This window comes from Haemorhous mexicanus, chromosome 20 (genome assembly GCF_027477595.1).
Source record: "Haemorhous mexicanus isolate bHaeMex1 chromosome 20, bHaeMex1.pri, whole genome shotgun sequence".
Lineage (NCBI taxonomy): Eukaryota > Metazoa > Chordata > Aves > Passeriformes > Fringillidae > Haemorhous > Haemorhous mexicanus.
Window position 1 is genome coordinate 10,987,731 of NC_082360.1, and position 20,858 is coordinate 11,008,588.

At 63.5% G+C, this 20,858-nt stretch overlaps 1 protein-coding gene across 1 annotated transcript in view; it reads right to left on the reverse strand.

The window, feature by feature from the left end:
- The window catches only part of SDK2 (sidekick cell adhesion molecule 2), a 48,475-nt gene extending 30,179 nt beyond the window's left edge, over positions 1-18,296 (reverse strand). Inside the window, exon 1 of the mRNA XM_059864226.1 lies at positions 17,727-18,296. Coding sequence (XP_059720209.1) covers positions 17,727-17,805 — 79 coding nt within the window. The 5' untranslated portion in view covers positions 17,806-18,296. The remainder of the gene's footprint in view (positions 1-17,726) is intronic.
- Positions 18,297-20,858: the final 2,562 nt, after the last annotated feature.

The window sequence follows — 20,858 nt, forward strand, 5'->3', positions numbered from 1 at the left end:
GTGCCCAGATGGGGACATGGCACAGCCAGATGGCAGCTCTGGATCCAAACAGCTCCTGCATGAAACCAGTAAATGAGCCATGCCCCAGACTGGCATCCACTGGGCACGGTGCAGCTGCAGGGAGCATCCAAGCATGGCACAACGAGCTGGTCCCCAGGGAATGCTGGTCCCTCAGGACCACCAGGCTGTGCTGGAATTCTGATCCCTCAGGACCACCAGGCTGTGCTGGAATTCTGATCCCTCAGGACCACCAGGCTGTGCTGCCAGGGCCCAGCTGAGTGTTCCAAGGGCACAGTGGGACTGAGACTTGGCGTGCCCAGTGCACCCCCTGCACCCAGCCAGAAACCAGGGCCTGGGAGGCACCTGGGAGGTGTCCTGGAGGCGTTTGGGAAGCATTTGGGAAGCGTTTGGGATCAGGGTGCTGCTGGTGCACCTTCCCCTGGGCCCGCCCGCCGCTTGCATCCATCCTAATTTGATTTTAAGCAGCTAAGGCTCATCACGCTTTGAAGCGCCCGAGCCATCTGTTCTGCATTAAGGGGTGAAAAACGGCGCAGAGGAGGAGAGGCGGCTCCTAATTCCGCACGGCTCGGATCGTTCCCTGGTGATCCGCCCGCCGAGGGCACAGCGCAGCGGCCGCCCCGGCCCGGCCCCTGCCGTGCCCCCAGAACGGCAAACCCAGCCCAGCCACGGCGGGGCACAGCGGGGGTGGGGGTCCCCTGTGAGGGGTGAAGGTGGCACCGAGCTCGAGTGGAATCTTCCTCATCCTCCTCATCCTCCTGGGAGCCAGCCCCGTGTCCAGGGAGGTGCCAGGGGAGGCTGGAGGAGAGGAGGGATCCAGGGAGGGGAAGGTGGCTCCTTAATTCCAGGTCTCCAGGGAGGCCTCCAGGGACAAGACCAGGTGTTCCTGGTGTTCCCAGGGGGTGCCCACACCAGCTCTTGGAGGGGAGAAGAGTGGGGGCCCCAAGTCTGAGCAGGGCTGTCCCTCTCATCACCAGCCCCTTCCTCAGTTTCCCTCTCCAGCTGCACCAGCCATCCCAGCTCTGCTCCCTGGGGACACCAGCACCCCGACAGGCGCTGGCACCCCCAAATCCAGGCTCATGGAGCTCTCCCCGTGTCACCACGGAGCTGGCACGGACGGGAGCTGCCGTTCCCCCGGCCCCGGGCCCAGGGGGAGGCTTGGCGGTGGATGACAGCCACGTGCCCCCAGACGAAGGGTCATTACTGCTCATTCCGCCTCTCCCCCATCTGTTGTGACTGTTTACACTCCGCTTGCTAATTAGAGGCTAATTAGTTGGTGCAGAAATTCATCACTTTCCAAACACAGGCGGCAGCGAGGGGCGTCTCCGGGAACATCTGCACATCTGCCGGCGGCACGGGACACTGCGCAGCTCCTGTGCCACCCCCTGCCACGCCAGCAGTGTCCCCTCCACAAAGAAACGTGCCACCAAACCCCTCTGTCCCCATTCTGCCCTCGGGGCTGAGCTGCCGGCGGTGGTGGACGGGATTCCAGCAGGGAAAGGGGACAGGGACAGGGACGGGGACAGGGACGGGGACATTCCCGGCTCTCTCCCTCCCCTGCCAGGCCCTGTCACGGCACTAATCCCGCCTAATGGGATCGCAGCCCCGGCCGCTGCACTTTAGTTACATCAGGGCCGGCGGGGCTTTGGAGCCGGGATGTAGGGCAGGGCTCCCTAAGAGCCGTAATGGATCCTAATTCCCGGCCCTAATGGGCGAGCTGGGCACTAAGCTCCCCTCTCTCGGCCTTCAAATCCCTCCTGATGGGAAGGGACGGGGAGTTTTAAGCCGGGAGGAATCCCCGAGTGGCTGCCAAGGGCACGGCAGCTGCTGTCGGGGGGCGGTGGGGACGGAGGGTGCAGCCCCCTCCTGCCCCCGTCCCTCTCAGAGGCAGGATGGCGATGGGGGCAGGAGATCCGATTCCTCAGGCCACCCCCGAAGCACCAGCGGCTCGTGGGACAGCCGGGTCCCCTCCTGCCTGGCGCCACCACCCAGGGGACAGCACAGTCCCCACGTCTGCTTGGGGGGACATCCAGTCCCTCCCCTGCCCAGCCCACCCACCGCAAGGTGATCAGCTGATCACCACGATTCAGGAGTCCCAATGGAACTGATGCCCATTGGGGCCTGGGGGATGTCCTGGACCCAGCCCAGCTTCACCTGAGGGCTCCAGGTACCCAGCAGAGCCCAGCCAACACCAGGGACCAGCACCTGCCTCAGGGCAAACAACCCCATCCTCTTCCTCCTTCCCAAAACCCTCCAGGATGCAGCCCTGGAAGTGCCCCCTGCACTGCCCACACCCCACCTGGAGCACAGAGAGGGGACAGAGCCATGTCCCTGCTCCCCCCGCAGCTTCCCAGGGTCCCTATCCTTCCTGGGACACAACCACCCAAAAAGGAGAATGCCAGCCTGGAAAGGAGGGTGCCAACCCAGTAAAGAAGGTGCCAACCCTCCATGAGGGGTGGCATGGCCACCTGGCACTGCCACTGAGCAGCTCCACCACAGCCTCCCAGCACGGGGAGATGGAGCTTCTCAGGCCCCCCATCCTTCCTGGGGCATCACCACCCAAAAAGGAGAATGCCAGCCTGGAAAGGACGGTGCCAACCCAGTAAAGAAGGTGCCAACCCTCCATGAGTGGTGACATGGCCACCTGGCACTGCCACCGAGCAGCTCCACCACGGCCCCCCCAGCACGGGGAGATGGAGCTTCTCAGGCCCCCCATCCTTCCTGGAGCATCACCACCCAAAAAGGAGAATGCCAGCCTGGAAAGGACGGTGCCAACCCAGTAAAGAAGGTGCCATGAGTGGTGGCACAGCCACCTGGCACTGCCACCGAGCAGCTCCCACCACGGCCCCCCCAGCACGGGGAGATGGAGTTAAATCTCTTCGGCATCAGGCTCTCGCTGGCTCCGCAGCACGAAGAGATTAAAAAACAATAAAGAGAAAGCGAAACCCTCCGCTATAATTACCAGCCTTTAGCCGCCAGCGGAGGCAGGAGGGAGGGAGGCAAGGAAAAAGGGGGAAAAAGAAACAGAGGAGAAGAAGAAATCCACTAAAATTTTAATAGGAACCACTGCATTTAATTTAACGACACATTTTTTCAATTACCAGAATAATTGTTTTATTCATAAAACGAGTTTCAATAAGAGGGTAATTTTCCTTTGTTTTTATTATTCATTTGTGGAACATATTCGCCGCGCGGGTCCCGGGCGCCGCCACAGCTGAGGGGGTGGGGAGGGGGGAGCGGCACCCAGGCCCCCCAAAACAGCACCCATGGGGACCAGAGTGTCCCCGAGCACCCCGGGGGGGGTCACAGCCTCAGGTGGCGCGAGGAGAGGTGGCCCCAGGGGATCCTTCATGGCCATCCAAGGGGTGGCCTTGGGGACAGGTGAACCCCTGCCCACACAGCCACCCCTCGGCTAAGTCCCATTCCCGGCTTGTCAGGTGCCAGGTGAGGTTGGGATGCATCAATTTGTCAGTGGCTGCTGGTAAAGCCACCAGGGGGATTCGATGGCCCTCGTGTCCCCAAGGGCACGGAGCCACCGCCACGCCCAGGCACGGCCCCCGTGGCGCTGCCGGTGTCCCCAGGCGGGTCCCTGGCGGGGTCCCCGGGGGCGGGTGGCAGTGCAGGGGGGTGGGAGGCTCTCTCCAGCGCTGCCAGAGCCATTAGTATTCCTGAGACACCGCTCCAGCCCCTTAATAAAAAGCAAACACGGAATTGAAATGCCGAGCGCCGCCGGCACCTGGGGAGCCGCGGAGCGCGACGGTGCTGCCAGGAGGGGACCGAGGGGACAGGGCTGCGGCTGGGGGTGCCAAGGATGAAGCCAAGAATGAGTCAGCGGGGTTTGGGAACCTTGGCCGAGCCCTGCTCGCCCTCCTCCTGACACCTGGGCAGGTGCAGGGCAGCCTGAGCCACACCCTGCAGCCTCCGAGGGGATCCCAGCAGGGCAGGATGGCTCCATCCTCCTCATCCCAGCAGCACCACAGCCAAAACCACAGAGTCACCCAATGCCAGAGGGGTTTGGGTTGGGGAAGTCCTTGGAATCCATCCAGTGCCACCCCTGCCATGGCAGGGACACCTTCCACTATCCCAGGGTGCTCCAAGCCATGTCCAGCCTGGCCTTGGGCACTGCCAGGGATCCAGGGGCAGCCACAGCTCCTCTGGGCACCTGTGCCAAGGCCTGCCACCCTCACAATAAATAATTTCTTCCAGGAGATCCCTCCCAGCACTGGCCCTCGGTGCTGAGCCCAGCAGAGCTGGCCCTGGGGCAGCCACAGGGACACTCAGCTGTCCCCTGCTGTCCCCCCAAGCTGGGATGGAGCAGTGCCAAAGGCACCCAGCACAGTCCCACCCATCCCATCCCCCGGGACCAGCCCGGCTGCCCCACACACCCCCACCCACGGCGTGTCTTTTGATGTGGGTTTTCTTGCCCTTTTTACTAAGAAAAAGACTTATAATTGCAGATGTGACCATTAATCCTCCCAACTTACTTTGTTCCCTTCCTTCCCTGCTTTCCCCTCCCTCCCTTCTCCCCCCACTGAGACCAAGAGCTTTAAAACTCTCCTTCTGGCTATTAATTAAAAGCAACCTCTCCACTGCCGTGAGTGTACTTGCCATAAATTAATAGCAGCCTTCTTAATCAAATCTTATCTCCTCTCCAAGCGCGGGGCCGGGTGGGTATCCCAGCCTGCCCAGCCATGAAATGCAATTCCCAATGCTCCAGTGGCCGCGGCAGCTCGGCTCCATCCCCTCCTCCCTGGCTCCCGTACCTGGGCGGGCCCGGAGCCGCCACCTGGGCCAGCGGGGAGGACAGGGGCCCGGCCACCCGGAGCGGAGGTGGCTCCCGGAGGGCACGCTCCATTTCTCAGCCATTTACCGCGTTTATCCGCAGCCCCTGCGGACGGCACTCGGCTTCCTGAATTATTTAGGAGGGGTTCGGTGCTCCGAGGCGGCGAGAGAGCCGTGCTGGGAAGTTCTGCTGCCGGAGCTCGGGGGTGGGAAGGCAGCGGGGACACGGCGCAGCTTTTGGGGGGGTCAGTTCCTGCTGGTTCCCACAGAATATTGGGGAACATCATGCTTCCTTTCCCCCATTCCGCATTCCCATCCCTGTCCCACCAGGTTTTTCTTCTCCCCACCTCACCCCCAGCCCTTCCTCGGAGGTGCCGGTTCCCCAACCCCGCAGAATTCCCACAGAATTCCCAGAGAGCAGGGACAGAGCGGGACCTGGACGTGGTGTCCTGCGGCTTCTGGGGCTGCTAGTCCAGCTCTCTCCTTTGCCACGTGGAAAACAGCGCTGGACATGATTTTCCTTCTGATCTCTGCCCCCAAGGTGGGCTGAGACGGGCACGGGGGGCTCGGGCTGGGCTCCCACAGCCCCACGGCTCAGGAGACACCGGGGGAGCAGGGGGAGCCCCACTGAAAGGAGCCGAGGGGGTTTTCAGCCGGGGCAGAGCGGCCTGGACAGCTCCTGCCTCCCCAGCTCCGATCCCAGCGGGATCACTGGGATAAAACCGCCCTTGTGGAGCAGGGAAGCGCTGCAGGAGCGGCCACAGCCCTCCGGCAGCAGAGCCCCGAGCCGTGCCAGGTGCTGTGCCAGTCCTGCCCATGATCAGGAAGAGCTGGGAGGCTCCAAGGCTGGCACCCAGTGCCCTCCAGCCGTCTGCCACCAGCAGTGCCCCGCGGTGACCTTGCTGCCAGAACACATCCATCCTTGCTCTGGTGCCTCTCTGGGCTGCTCACAGCTCTGGGAGCTGCTGCTCTGCCATGAGGAAGGGGCACGGGCAGCACGAGGGGGCTGCTGGCCACGGGCACGCTGTCCCTGGCTCGGGTCACAGCTCCTGCCCAGCTGGAGAGGGGCAGCTCCTCTCCATCCAGCCCCCCGTGTACTTGTGCAGCTGCTTTGGCACCTCCCTGAGACAGGAAAAAGGATTTTGGGGTCATGGGGAGCTCTGGGGATGTGGGGACACCTCCCATAAAGGGTGCAAGGATGTGTGCCCGTGAGGCCAGGAGGGCTGGCAAAGGAGGGAGCTGGAGCTGGCCTTGCCCTCCCAGAGAGGAGCTGTGCTGAGCCCAGAGCTCCAGCACTGCTGGGCCGCTCCCTGTGCCGCCCTCCGAGGGGATTTGGGGTTCCCTACATGCCCTAAGCCGATTGCAGAGGTGTGGTAACTGGATTAAGGGGGAGGCTGAGCGAGAGGCAGACCTGGAGGAGCTGCTCAGCAGAGCACGGCTCCCGCCCGTGTGACACCGCAGGATTTGCAGAGCTGCAGCTTAAACTGATTTCCTTCCCCTAAGCCTCTGGAAAGGTGAAGCTGCGGGAGGGACGTGGGCTCTGCCCCCTCCTCACCCCACAGAAACCCTGCAGAGCCCCGGGATGGGCTGGCAGAGGGGTCATGTCCCCACAGTGACCCCCTCAGCCACCCTCATCCTCACACAGGCACTGGGTCACATCCCCAACTTGGTCCCCACAGCCAGCCCTGCCCTGGCACTGGGTCACATCCCAGAGCCACCCCAACCTGTGACACTGGGTCACATCCACAGCCAGCCCTGCCCTGGCACTGGGTCACATCCCAGAGCCACCCCAACCTGTGACACTGGGTCACATCCACAGCCAGCCCTGCTTGTGGCACTGGGTCACATCCCAGAGCCTGTGGCACTGGCTCACATCCCACAGCCAGCCCTGCCTGTGACTCTGACACTGAGACCTCCAGGTGACCCCTCAGTGCCTGGGGGAGCAGCACAGTGACCACAGTGACCCCAAACCCCTGCAGGTCCCCTCAGCGCCCAGCAGCCGCCCCTGGTGACAATCCCCGCTGGCAGCAGCCACCGCCCGGGGCTCTCGGTGACATGCCTGTGGGTGACATCCCTGTGGGTGACATCCCTGTGGCTAATCCAAACTGACCACTGCAGGGCACGGCCAAGGAGGCCACGGCCTCAGCACCCCCTCCCTGGCAGCAGCCAGCACCCCCCAGATCTCCACACAGCCCTGTCCTGGGGCACAGGTGACACTGGTGGGGACCACGGCAGTCCCTGCACGGGGATGCAGAGCAGCCCCCGAGCAATGCCCCCCAGCACTGTCCCCTCCTCCTGCGGTCCCCAGCGTGGCACCGGTGTCACCTGCGGGCTGCAACGGCCGTTCTGCCGGTGTCACACCTCATCCATCTCTGCTGGAGATCTGTCCTGGCATTCCTGGCCCAGGGTGGGGGTAGAGGTCTGGGGGAGATCCCTGGAGCTGGCCGTGCTCAGGAAAAGCCCAGGCAGGAGCCCCAAGGCTGGCCAAGGTGGCCCTGGCAAGTGGAACGTGGCCAGATCTGTCCTGGCACTGCCAGCAAGAGCCCCCTGCACTCAGTGGCTTGAAATGGAGATGGCAATGCCCAGCCAGACCATGGCAGCCCCCGGGATGGATGGAGGGATGGATGGATGATGGATGGATGGATGGATGGATGGATGATGGATGGATGGATGGATGGATGGATGGATGGATGGGGGATGGATGGAGGGATGGATGGAGGGATGGATGATGGATGATGGAGGGATGGATGATGGATGGATGGATGGATGGATGGATGGATGGATGGATGGATGGATGGATGGATGGATGGAGGGATGGATGATGGATGATGGAGGGATGGATGATGGATGGATGGATGGATGGATGGATGGGGGATGGATGGATGGATGATGGATGGATGGATGGGGGATGGATGGATGGATGGAGGGATGGATGGATGGGGGATGGATGGATGGATGATGGATGGATGGATGGATGGATGGATGGATGGATGGAGGGATGGATGATGGATGATGGAGGGATGGATGATGGATGGATGGATGGATGGATGGATGGATGATGGATGGATGGATGATGGATGGATGGATGGATGGATGGATGGATGGACGGATGGATGATGGATGGATGGATGGATGGATGGATGGATGGATGGATGGATGGATGGGGGATGGATGGATGGATGGATGGATGGATGGATGGATGATGGATGGAGGGATGGATGGATGAGGGATGGATGGATGGATGGATGGATGGATGGATGGGGGATGGATGGATGGACGGATGGATGGATGGATGGATGAATGGATGGATGGATGGATGGATGGATGGATGGATGGATGGATGGATGTCCTCCTCCCTCCCTCCCTGCATCCCACCAGGCCAGGCCAGTGGGACACCCCGACCACGCTGCCATCTCCCCTTCCTCCTCCCACATCTGTCTCCAGGCCCATACTTATTTATTTATTTGTTAATTAACTGCTGTTTCCATAACAAACGCTCCAGCTTCTCCCAGCCTCCAACAGCCCTGGGGCTGGATTGTTAACTAGGATTTTAATTTGTTAATTAAAAGCAGGATGGCTCCATAACAAGCTCCTCTTCCACAGCCCGGGCTCTTGGCGGGCTCAGGGGGCCATGGGCAGCCCCACCATGCCCGGGTGAGCCCCTCCAGGGATGGGGGATGTGGGGAGGGGGCAGCCAAGCTCCCCCAGGATGAGGGGTGCTGGAAAAAGGCCCAGAATCTCCTGGTGCTGGAGATGAATCCCCTTCCCCTGCAGTCTCATCACGGCAATCCCTTCCCCAACAGCTCAGCAGCTCCCAGCCCATGTCCCCGGCCATCAGAGGTCCCAAAGCTGGTGACAAACCCTCCTCTGCCTGCTGCAGCAGAGCCAGGGCCGTGCCAGCATCATCCCCCCAGGCTTCCCATGGACCACAGCCTGGGACAGCCCTCAGTCCCCATCCCTGTGGCACTGGGGACACAGCCAGGTGACAACGTGGGTAAGGTAAGGCTTGAACTGCTCCCAGAGCCAAGGGAGAAACATCAGCCCTGGCCTGGAAACAGGGATTTATTCAGCCCCACGGCTGGGAACAGAGCGGGGCTGTGTGCTGCCCGTCCCTGCCGCTGGAAAAACCAACATTTCCCTCCCGGGAAACCCCAAACAGTCTCACACACACACACACACACACACACACACACACACACACGGCTGCCTTGTGCGTGCCCAGCCCCGAGCCCGGGGGGCCACAAGAAGAGCTTTGTGCTCCGAGGCACCGGGCAGCCCCCGCGGACCCGGAGTGCGATCCCAATCCTGCCCCCAGGGCACGGAGCTCCAAAGCCAAACACGTGGAGCTGCCAGGAGCTGGAAGGGACAAGGGACAGGAGCCCCCTCAGCCCAGGAGGGACAAGGGACAGGAGCTCACCCCCAGCCCAGGAGGGACAAGGGACAGGAGCCCCCTCAGCCCAGGAGGGACAAGGGACAGGAGCTCACCTCCAGCCCAGAGGGGACAAGGGACAGGAGCTCACCCAGCCCACGAGGGACAAGGGACAGGAGCTCACCTCCAGCCCAGAGGGGACAAGGGACAGGAGCTCACCCCCAGCCCAGAGGGGACAAGGGACAGGAGTTCACCCAGCCCAGAGGGGACAAGGGACAGGAGTTCACCCAGCCCAGAGGGAACAAGGGACAGGAGCCCCCCCCCCAGCCCAGGGGACACCCCCAGGGCTGCCCTGCTGCGGGTGGCATGGACAGGCATTGTCCTGCTGAGCCTGTCCCCGCGCAGGACACAGCCCCGTCCCCAGCTGGGGATGTTGAACGAGGCTCCGGACAAAACTCCTTCCCCAGCAAACTCCTTCCGACGGCAGGAATGCTCCGAAGCCCGCGATTACGCAGCTCCACCGTATCTGGGTCACTGCTGTGAGTCACGGACACCCGGAGAGTGACTCAACGCTATTAGAGGGGCCGGATCCTGCGGCTGATTCTCCCGGGAGAGGCTCCAAAACACGGAGGAAGAGAAGGATGGACGGACATCACCTCCAGACCGCCCCAGCAGGCAGCAGCCGGACTCTGCCAGGGCAGGAGAGGGGTCAGAGTGCATCCCCCGTCCTGCACTTCAGCCCTTCCCAGCCCTTCCAGCCGAGCCCGGAGCTTCCCCACACGGATTTGGCAGGAACAGCTCCGCACCCAGCTGCCAAGCGAGGCGGAGGTCCCAAGAGCCTGGATCCTGTCCCCAGTGTCACCCACCCCAGGGAGTGACACACAAGGCCGGGGCCGGGTTTGGCCCCACGGAACACGCTGAGTGCATCCTCGAGGAATTCCTGGAAGGACAGACACCGCAGCCCTGCGCTGTGGAAACTCCAGGGTCACAGCGGTCGTGAGGGCTGGGACAGCAAAGCCACAACAGGCCTGCCCTGTCGGAGCCACAGCAGCACCTGAGATGTCCCTCCTGCCAGGGACACCCGTGTCCCACCCTCCCCCGGCCCCTCAGGATGCTCAGCAGACCGACAGACAGACAGACAACAGCCACTTCCCAGACTGGCCCCGAGAATCCCAGCGAGGCCCAACCCAAGAAACGGCGCGGGAAGAAAAACAGAGGAGAGAAACCACAAGAAAAGCCCCGCTCAGCCCTTCCAAGGCACTGACGCAATGGAGTCGCCAGCCCCGCGGGATGGAAAAGGCTCTGCCAGCTCCCCCCTGCCCGTGCCAGGCGGGATGAAGGCTCTGGTGGCCGGAGTCCCCCTCCCCGCTGCACGGCCCCGAGCCAGCGGGCCCCGGGCACTCGCCCATTTACTGGGGAGTTGCCCAGACATCCTTTTTCCTAAGTATTAATTAGTCGTTGCATTGCTCACTTGAAACAGAAATAGCTGCAGCATGACGGCGAGCATGAGTTTTCCTTGGAAAAGCATTTTTTTTCCAAAGCTTTTCCTTCCCAGCCAGCCCTGTTGTTGGCGGGGTGGGGGAAGGACAGGCAGCCTGGCATTCTCCCCCCGGACAGCCCTGAATTTCCAGGGCAGCGCAGCAAACTCTGGTCATCGCATTTCTTCACACACTTGTGGCTCTCCCAGCCAGAGGGGCTTTTCCAGGCAGAGCCAGCGATTCCAGCCTGACGTGAAGCTTATGGGGAGAAGCCAAGCGAGCGAGACTCCCCCGGCGCCCCGGGGAAGGGCTCCGGCAGCTCCGTGCCCTGCTCCCCGCACGCCTCTCGCTTCCACCGCCCCGCACAGCCCCCCTGCCCGCCAGGAAAACGGAGACAAGGAGGCGAGGAAGGCACCCATCCTCTCCCTCCCCGCCGGGGCCGGGTGCCGAGCGCTTCCAGGTGCTCAGCCCGCGGGGAGGGTTCTCCCGACGGCGGCAGAGCTCGGAGTGAAACATCCCACCCTAATGAGTTGATTTTATTAGTTTGCGAATGCATTGAGAGCTCATTATCAAAATAAACATCAGTTCGCTCCAGCGAGCACGGCACCGCACGCCCCGGCAGCGCCGCAGCTGCGGCCGCGCGTGGCTCCCGCCCCGGGACACCCGCGGGTCCCCGGCACCCACCGGGGGGGCCAGGGCAGAGGTGCCCACCCTGCCAAACCCCTTCGTGCCACGCGGTTCGCGTCTCCCTTTCACTGCGGGGCTCCGGGCGCGCGCTGGGGTGGGACAGCCCCGAGCTCCTGCCACCCCAACTGCTCCCCTGGGAGCTGCTCCGTGCTGGAAGCGGCTCCGAGAAGCCCCCACGCCATCCCGGAGTCTCCAGCACCCACGGGAGCCTGTGCAGCACCCAGAGCACGGGAGGGTCCCCCCGGGGACAGCCAGGGCAGGGGACAGCGCCGAGCCCGGGGCAGGGCTGTGGCGGGGCACGGCGGGAGCATTGTCCGGCTCGGCAGGACGCGCTCCCTGTGGAAGCAGCAGCTAATCCCATTTCATCCCCCGGCACGGCCATCAGCTGTTTTTCAGGCATGCAGGAGGCGGGGTGCTGAAACCAGAGCTATTGTGTCCGCTGGTCCCAGCCCCCTCCATCCATCCATCCATCCATCCATCCATCCATCCATCCATCCATCCATCCCTCATCCATCCATCCATCCATCCATCCATCCATCCATCCATCCATCCCTCATCCATCCATCCATCCATCCATCCATCCATCCATCCATCCATCCATCCATCCATCCCTCATCCATCCATCCATCCCAGCCCCACGCTGGGCCTGGAGCCAGCCTTGTGCCCCCATCCTGCTCCATCCCCAGCCTGCCTTTCACGCACTGCCAGATCCAAGCAGGACCCATCACCTCCCTCCGAGCTCTGAGCCTGACCCCTGATAAGCCCAGGCAAGGAGGAAGGGGGGGGGGGGGGAAACACGGAGCATCCCACCCTGCAGAGACCTGTGGGGTCACCCAGTGCTCAGTTCCTCCCTGCAGGGGGACACGGGCTCCTGGAAGGAGCACAAATGTCCCCACAAACCCCCAGCACTGCCCAGCCCGTGCCCCAGGTTCCAGTCCAAGAGCCGGGACGTGCTGGGGGTGGCCTTGCAGGATGGGGACAGAGGGACAGGTGCCCCAGGCCATCCCGGGAAGAACTCATCCCTGAGTCCCACCCTGGGGGTCCCCACCTCAGGACCACCCCTGACAGCCAGAGTCCTCCCACACTACACGTCCCTGTGTCACACAAGGCACAAGGGACACTGTTCAAAGCTACAGGCAGCAGGACCCTGCCAGGCACCCAACACCTCCCAGCTTTGTAGACCCCAATGCCCCAGAGAAACCCCTCCAGGGCCCAGCACTCCCAGAGAAGAATCCCCATCCCTCTCCCTGCCCTGGCAGGACCTCGCTGCCGCCGGGCACGGAGCTGGGAGGGCTCAAGGTTAGAGCTGAGGACTCGCAGGTTGTGGGCTCACCCAGCAGTGCAGAAAGCAATTAGCTACCAGGGCTAAAATTAGCTCAGCGGCTTCTTCTGCTAATGGTCAAAGTCATCAAGGCTTCCCTGCACCCGGGGCTTCCTCATGGACAGGGAGAGAGGGATGGGAGCTAAAGGAGCAGCTCACGTGTGCCTGTGTCCCCTTCCTGCTGTACCAGTGCCACAAGGCAGCAGGACACCAGCCAGCCCCATTGTCCCCTTCCCACTGTCCCCACCACCACTGCCCTGTGCCTCAGTTTCCCTGCACCACCCAGGCTGGAGGGAAGCTCCTGGAATGTCAGGGTGGGTGGTGGGGACCATGAGGGCTGGCAGGGAGGGGAGTGGCTGCAGCACAGGGGACCCCAGCATTCCTGGAATGGCCACCGTGCCATCCCTGTGGCCAGCCGGGATGCCCAGCTGCTGGCACGCAGCAGCAGCTGATCCTGGGGCCTTCAGAGGGTCATGGGATGGACTGGCTTGGAAGGGGCTTGAAGCTCTTCTCGTCCCACCCCTGCCATGGGCAGGGACACCTCGAGGTTCCTCCAAGCCCTGTCCAAGCCAGCCTTGGTCCCCTTGCCCAGCCTGTGGTGGTGACACTGACCCACATGGGAAGGTGACACCCCGGAGCATCCCCAGCGTCCCCAGGGATGGCCCTGCTCGAGCCGAGAGCCCCCACCCCAAGTCTCCATTCCTGGGGGCCCCATCAGAGCAGAGAGACAAAGGGGGCCGGGGACCAGCTGCAGCCCGGGAATGTCCCCTGCCCTCGGCCCCCGTTCCCAGGGATCAGGTTTCCCAGTTCCCAGGCAACCCGAGCCCGGCATGGCTTTCCAGGCAGGCATTCCTGCACCCCCGGGGCTGGGGGCGAGGGGAGGGTGGGGCAGGGGCCACCAAGGGGGCCACTGCCTGCCCGGGGCACAGGCAGGTGCTGGGAGTCGGGCTGGGGAGAGGGGCTGCAAGGTGGGGCAGCGCTGGGAGAGGGGTGCAGGGCACACCCCCAAATCTGGGCAATGCACCCCCAAGAGCTGGTCCCCAAACACACCCACGGAGGGGGCTGAGGGCAGTGCCCACGCTAGTGGCATCACCAGCATGCCCGGGGTGTGAGGGATGCCCAGGGGGGCTGGAGGGATGCCCAGGGGGGCGGGAGGGATGCCAAGCATGGCCAGCACAGCAGGGAGCTGCTGCCAGCACATTCCTGCCTGCTGGCCGGGCAGAGTGATAGGAGCACATCCTGAGGCTGGATCCACCCCCATGGATGGGGGGAAGCCCAGCTCAGAGCAGCAGCCGTGGGGATGAGGGTGGTCCCTGGCATCACTACCACACCTGAGTGATGTTGGCACCACGGCCTTTCCAGCAGCTCCGTGCCATCCTCCACTGCACTGGCAGAGAAGCTCCCAGGACACCCCAGTGCCCCCCACCCTGAGCCACCCCGGCTCCCCAGGGCTGCTGGATGCCCTCGGCTGCTTTGGAAGTCCAAGGCCTAGTGCCAGGAGGCACCGGTGGAGCCACCAGCCCTGGCACGACCGCGGGCACGGCGGGGGCTCAGCTCGCCCTTCGTTAGCACAATCACATCACCACTGACAGCAGCATATTTCTCCCCGGCCGTTTCTCACCCAGCCACACGCCAGCCACTCGTTAACGAGCTTGGGGCATTAACGAGGGCTCAGAGGGGAGGGCACCCTCCACCACCCACCCACCCAGCCAGCGGGTTCTGCTCCCACATGGCGCTGCCCCACGGGGCCATTTCACCCCAGGCACTGCCTGTGCTGCTGCTGCAATCAGCACACCCCAAACCAGTTTGTGTAGGGCCTACAGTGATGTGAGCGTGGCTGGAGCTCTTCCCCAGGAAGGAACCAGCCACAGTCACAGGCTGGGGACAAGGACACGGCTCGTGGAGTGGCAGAGGCAGGGTCACCCCTCGTGGCAGCACCCGCCAGCCTCCCTGCTCGCGGTTTAATTATCGGCGCTTTCCCAGGTTCTCAAGCAGCCAGGCATCCGCCTGCTCCCTCCTTGCTGCTCTCCTCGAGCTCCTGCCTGCGCTCCCGCCGAGCGGAAATGCCACCGCAGCCCAGTCCCCGTCACCAAGGGACGAGCAGCACTTGACGTTGTCACTCACCCTGGTCCCCGGATGGCACCGGGGCAGGAGCTGCTCAGCCGCCGCCAGCTCTCCCTGCCCACCAGCGCTGCAGCTGGAGGTGGGTACGAGCTCCCATTTCCATCCCAGCTCTCATCCTGTCTGTTCTCCTCCTCAGCTGGCACCCCTAAACCTTTGGGGAGCAGCGCCGTGACAGGCACAGTGACACAGCCTGCCTGGGACCTGACTGTATCCCCCTCCCTCACGGTGATCAGGTCATCAAAATTTCATCATCGTTGTGCCCAGGCACTAATGGCTTCCCAAGCAGCATCAAAATTTAATCTTCCCTTCCTCTCCCCTAAAAGCCACTCTCCTTTCACGAGGCCACCAGAGAATGTGGCAGTGCTGGAAGGGACAGAAGAGCCAGGGCCATCCCCTCCTGCCCTGATGCCACCGGCAGAGAGGAACCAGCAACTCCCATCACCAAAGTCCTGGTGTGAACACCAGATCACATCCCCAGGAAGGGCAGGGGCTCATCCTTGCCCCCCTCCTGCCCAGCCCCACTGGGCACCGTGTGTGCAGACGTGCCCAGGCTCCACGCACAGGCACAGAAGATGCTGGAACTCCCCTGCTGCCACCTCTAATAAGCCTCTTTGGTGGAAGCTGCCCATGGCAGGCCCCTGCCCCAAATCCCGTCTGGAACCTTAAGCTGCCCAAATCCCTCCTGGGACTGGACACAGCCTCCTCAATCCCATTAGAGGTGCTGTGCCAGCACGGGGGGTCCCGGGCTGTGCCCCCAGCACTGGGTGTGGGGAAACTGCATCTCACAAAGAGTGAGCGGAAGGGGGCTGGGGACCCCCAGCCTCCCCCCAGCTCTTGGGGATCTCTTTATTGCCTTGTTCATCAGTCCAAGGGGCCTTTGCTGGTGGGCTGCCCGTGCCCCCAGCCCTGGCACAGCCCCCAGGCCCGGCACAGGTCGCACTGCGACAGCTCCCGCCCGGGCAGCGCTGCCGGCTGAGCCTTCCCCCAGCTCCGCATTGGGCTCCGGGTAATTAGCGCGAGGCCCCTAATCAATAAGTTATTTTTTGCCACGGGTAATTAATAATTACACAGCACAGACGGGCTGTAATTAAACTTCCATCCTGTCTCTCACGGGCAGCAAGGGGCCTTTTTTCACCAAGCACAGGCATGGAAGTGCCTCACCCCGTGCCCTGGCAGCCCCTGCGCCCTGGCCGGGGAGGTCTCACGCCGTCGCCTCCTCCTTCCCTCCGCGATTGATCCCATTTTCCTCGGCTGCCAGAATCAATAGCCCTGGCACAAAGCTCTGCTGCCCCTCACTGCCAGCCCTGCCTGCCCCACCGCAGTGGGACAAACCAGAGCCTGGAGGAGCCCTGTGCCGGGCCGTTCCCAGCTCCATCACCCCGCTCCCTGTCCGCGCCAGCGGAGAGCGCCGACAGCCCACGGGCACGGCAGCCGGGAGGTGACCCTGCTGGCGTGTCCCCAGTGCCACCCGCGGCAGGGGAGGCGGGCACGTGCCAGGCTTTGGGAATGATCCCTCCAGCACATCCAGCTCGCTGGTGGCCGCTGCCACGCCGGGGCCGGGCACCGAGCAATGTCACAGCGCCCGCGAGGACGTGACACGCGCCGCAGAGAGCCAGAGCCGCAAAGCTCGGCTCCTGCGCCAGGAGAGCGGAGAGAAGCCCCTTCCCCACCCCTCCGGAGCTCTGGGGCAGAGGCAGCCCCTCATCTCCCACCCCACAGCACCAGGGATAAATGGGAGGAGGCTGGGTCGCCCCAGGAGCCCGTCCCGCGGGCAGGGAACAAACGGATCGCAGGGGACCCGGCAGCCGGAGACGCCAGCCAGGAGAAGAGAAACTCGGCAAGGGAGTGAATCAATCAAAGAGACCTTCAGAGCTCCCCACACAGGGCCTGCCCGGATAATATACTGCCGCTTTAGATGTTATGTTCTGAACTTAATTACTGAGAAATTATAGCAGAGCTGGGGGAGGCTCAGGGGGAGCGGGAGCACGGGAGCGCTCGGGGACTTCTGGCTCCACTTGCTGCCACAAACAAGGGCAAGAAATGTCGTGGGTGAGGACCCCCGGCTCTGCGCTCAGCTGGGCCCCCCCATTTCCCGTCTGGATCTGCTCAGCCCAAGCGCAGGGACAGAGGCAGCCACGCTGCAGCCCTGCCAGCCGGGAGCCTCCTCTCCGGGCCCCCAGCGAAGGGCACCACAGGGTCCCCCCGGCTCCACTGAACCTCAGCTGCACCCCGAAGGGGCACAAACTATTTTTATATCCCTGTGGGCTAGCGGAGCAGCTAAAAGCAGCCTGTGCTGCGCCCGATCCCAAAGGGTGAGCAGCAGAGAGGGGCTCACCCTGCCCTGCAGCCCCCAGGGATTGTTGGGGTGCAGAGGGAGCCCCAGGCACCCACAGGGGCTCGGGGGTGCAGACGCCCCCAGCCCCCTGCCAGTTCGTACCAGCGGCTGGAAGTCGACAGGACCAACATCAGGGTAGGAGCTGCTTCCTGGGAATCCCCCAGACTCGCACCCCGGGGTCTGTGCTACAACGGGGGTACCCGTGGAGCGGGGTGGGGGGTAATGAGCAACGCTCACCCCTCGGGGTTGCTCACTCTCCCGAAGGCGGTCCAGCGCAGACTCTACCTCATGCTCAGAGCAACACGTTCCCCCCATCCCCAGCCTGAGGGCAGTTATGGGGAAGGGGAAGGCAGAGCAGAGCCATGCTGCTCGTCCCTCTCAACCACCACGGACACCGCGCTGCACCCGGCACCGGCGGGCCCCGAGTCCTGGCTCCGGGGAGGCTTTGCGAATATCACGGATGCCGCTCTTCCCCCGGTAGGAGCTCCTGAGCCGCCTCGCTCCCATCCCCCAGCTGGCACACCGATCTCCCAGCCCGGGCTGGCAATAGGCTCGGTTGCGGGGTGCAGCGCGGGGTACCCCCTTCTCTCGCCGACCCCCGCATCCCCTTACCTTGGGCGCCGGCTCCCGGGGGGCCGGGCAGGGCGAGCACGGCGAAGCAGAGCAGCCCCCAGCTCCGGAGCCGGGCCATGGCTCTGCCGAGACAAGCTGGGGGGGTGCGGGGGGAGAACTTCCCCGACTTTATAATCCGGGCGGCTCCTGCGCAGGGATCCCCGCAGCAGCGCTGCTCAGGGGGAGGCGAAGCGCCGGGGTGAAGGGCTCCTCGTGGGGCTGGGGGCGGTCCGCAGGCAGCTCCCCACCATCGGCGGCTTCCCCAGGGACGTGCGGAGCCGGGACCACCAAATCCGGAGCGGAGCCGGCAGCCGAGCCCCTCCCCGAGCGCTGCGCCCCGCGTCAGGGAAGAGGACGGGAAGCGCAGGGCGCCGCGCCCCCGGCCCCTCCTGCCCGCCCGGGCTCCATGGGGGCCGGGTCCCCGCCGCTCCGGGGCCGAGCGAAAAGTTTGGGGGCGGGGGGAGGCCCCTCCCCGGCGCTCAGCTCTTGCCGAGGGACATCCTCTCCTAGGCGGCTCCGGGCGACAGAGAGAGGATTCGTCCCCAGCGGGGAACGGGGGAAAGTGCGGCAGCGGCGGGCGGCGGCGCGGGGTCCCGCTCGGAGCCGCCGGCCGTGCGCGGCGGGCGGGCTGGCGGCGCCGCGCCGATCCCTCTCGGCGCTCCGGCCGCTGCTGCTCCTCCTGCGCTGTGCGGCGGCGGAGTGAGCGGCGGCGGCGGGGCTCGGCAGAGCCGGGGGCAGCCCGAGCCGGGGAGGCGGGGAGACGGCGCGGCCCCGAGCGCTACCCAGCGGCCGCGGAGGGAGCGGGCGCGTCCCCACCGGCCGCCCCCGGTTCGTGCCGAGCGGGCGGGTCTCCCCCCATTACCGATGCCCCCGCTGTGGAAACAGCGGCTCCTGCCTGCAGCTCCCACCCCAACCCACCCGTCGCTGCCCCAGTCCCTTCGACAGAGCTCAGAGCATCAGCACTCGACCCCTGAGAAGGGGACACAGCACATCCCTCAGGTAGCTCTAAGGCAGAACTCAGTGACACAGGGTTACCAAAGCAAAGGTTTTAAAAAACAAACCCCAAAAAAACCAACAAAACCTTTAACCCCAGAAATGACCCAGCGGCACCTCCCTGACAACACACCACCTCATCAGGCCTGATCCCGCAATTCCTCAAGCCCAGAGCTCCCAACAGGATCACCCATCCTTCAAAGATGTCTGTGCTTTCTGCTAGCACAGTGCCTTGCATTAGGTGGGGGAAAGCAGCTCAGTCACGGCTGCTACCGAGCATTAACACCCAAGGACCTGCACCATCTGCACAGGAGGAAATACCCATCGGAATTCTGGATCAGCCTCCTGAGCACACGCGGCACCTCTGAGCCAAGGGACCCGCAAGGATCAGGGTGAAACGAAAGCATGAGCAGATTAGCCTGGAGCCAGCCCCGGCAGTGCCGGGTCACGCCAGGGCAGGGACGGAGGGAACACTCTCCCACAGGCACTGACAGAACTGCGTGTGATGTCCCCGGTGTGCATTTCCACTGCAATGTAACCCTCACGTGGAAATCCTGCTCAGCCCTTGGGGGGGACAACGCCTGTGAGCACGTTGCGTATTTGGAGAGCTACTGCCAAATTTCCCATCGACCTCTTGAAGAGAGACTGAACAATAACCCAGCTCTTGCCCACCCCGGCATTAATCAGCTCCGTGGCTGGCATTCTCAGCCGAGATGACGGGATCAATGTGCTGTGGGAGGCAGCAATCCTGGCTCACCCCTCAGGGAGGTGTTTCCCGATGCTGGAAGGAGCAAAGGGAGAGGCTGCCCTGCCAGGGGTGGGCTCAGCCCCCATCGCGGGTTCAGACCCGTTCCCCAGGCTCCTCCACACACGCTGCAGCCACAATAACACTCAGCACGCTCCCAGGCCCCTGCAGGATCGGGGCTTTGTTCCATGAAGAACAGGAATTCCTGTCTCCAGGGCCATAAATCTGGGTCTGACCCTGGTGCCGGCGCTGATTTATGGTTATTACCATTAATCTTGCTGAGCTGTGAGTGGTTTATTACCCACTTGCACAGGTACCTGGTTCCCCACGGTCACCCAGCCTGATTGAGTCTGGATCTCACATCAGAGCTCCCACCAGAGCACATCCTCCCCTCCCTGCCCTGCCCCGCTCTGTGCCAGCTCTCCTCTGCCCGAACCCCTCCAAGCAGGAGCAAGTTCCAGCAGGTAACACCACACCTGTCTCCAGGAGCGTGTGGAAGAGCCTGGAGCTGCTGGCACAGCCCAGGGATCAGAGAGGGCAGCGGTGGCCCCACGTTGCCACCCACCCGTGTCCCTGAGGACATTCCAGGTGATGCCTGGGTGTCCTCCCCGTGCTGCTGGGTCACCCCTGCCCCCCACAGGGCGTTTCTCCATCTCCCATGAGTTTTGGGGCCCCCCCTCCAGGAGCATTACCGAGAATCCCAGCTTAGCCTACAATTTGGGGCAGCACCACTGGAAATTACACCAGGAATGGTGACAGCACATCCCTACAGACCACCGTGAGCCACATCGCACGGCTCCTGCCTCTCCAAGACTTCTCTAAAAGGGGTTTTTGAGCTCCTCTCTCTCATCGCTGACCCCTGCACGGGGGTCTCCAGCCCGCACCGGTTGCTGCGCATCCCCGAGCCGCGGCAGGAGCCCCGGGCAAGGCGGGCCGGCCCCGCGGAGCTCCGGCCGCGGGCAGCAGGAGCCCGCCCCGGGGCTATTTGCGGATGTGAACGCTGTTATTTTGCCTCCTGCTCGGAGAGGGCGCATCAAAGTCAAACCCAAAATACGGCGCTGGGCTTGAATTAAAAACTCTTGTCTGAAACCAAGGCAAGTTCCAAAAAAAGATCAAGGCTTTGTTTGAAATGTAAAAAGTCTTTGCTGGGTTGTCAGGAGCTTTGGGGACCATCAGCACTATCCAGAGGCTGCAGGACAACAGCCAAGAGCTTCAGCTGTCCTCAGCATCCCTCGTCTTTCTCAGAGGAGGCGCCGACTCCCAGCAGCATCCCCGCTCCTGGAGCGGAGCGCTCCCCGCGCTGGGGAAGGGCGGGGAAGTGCAAGGAGAGGTCGGAAGCGCTGCCTGCGAGTGAGAGACTCCAGGAGCTCAGTCCTTCTCGGCTATCAAAGGGC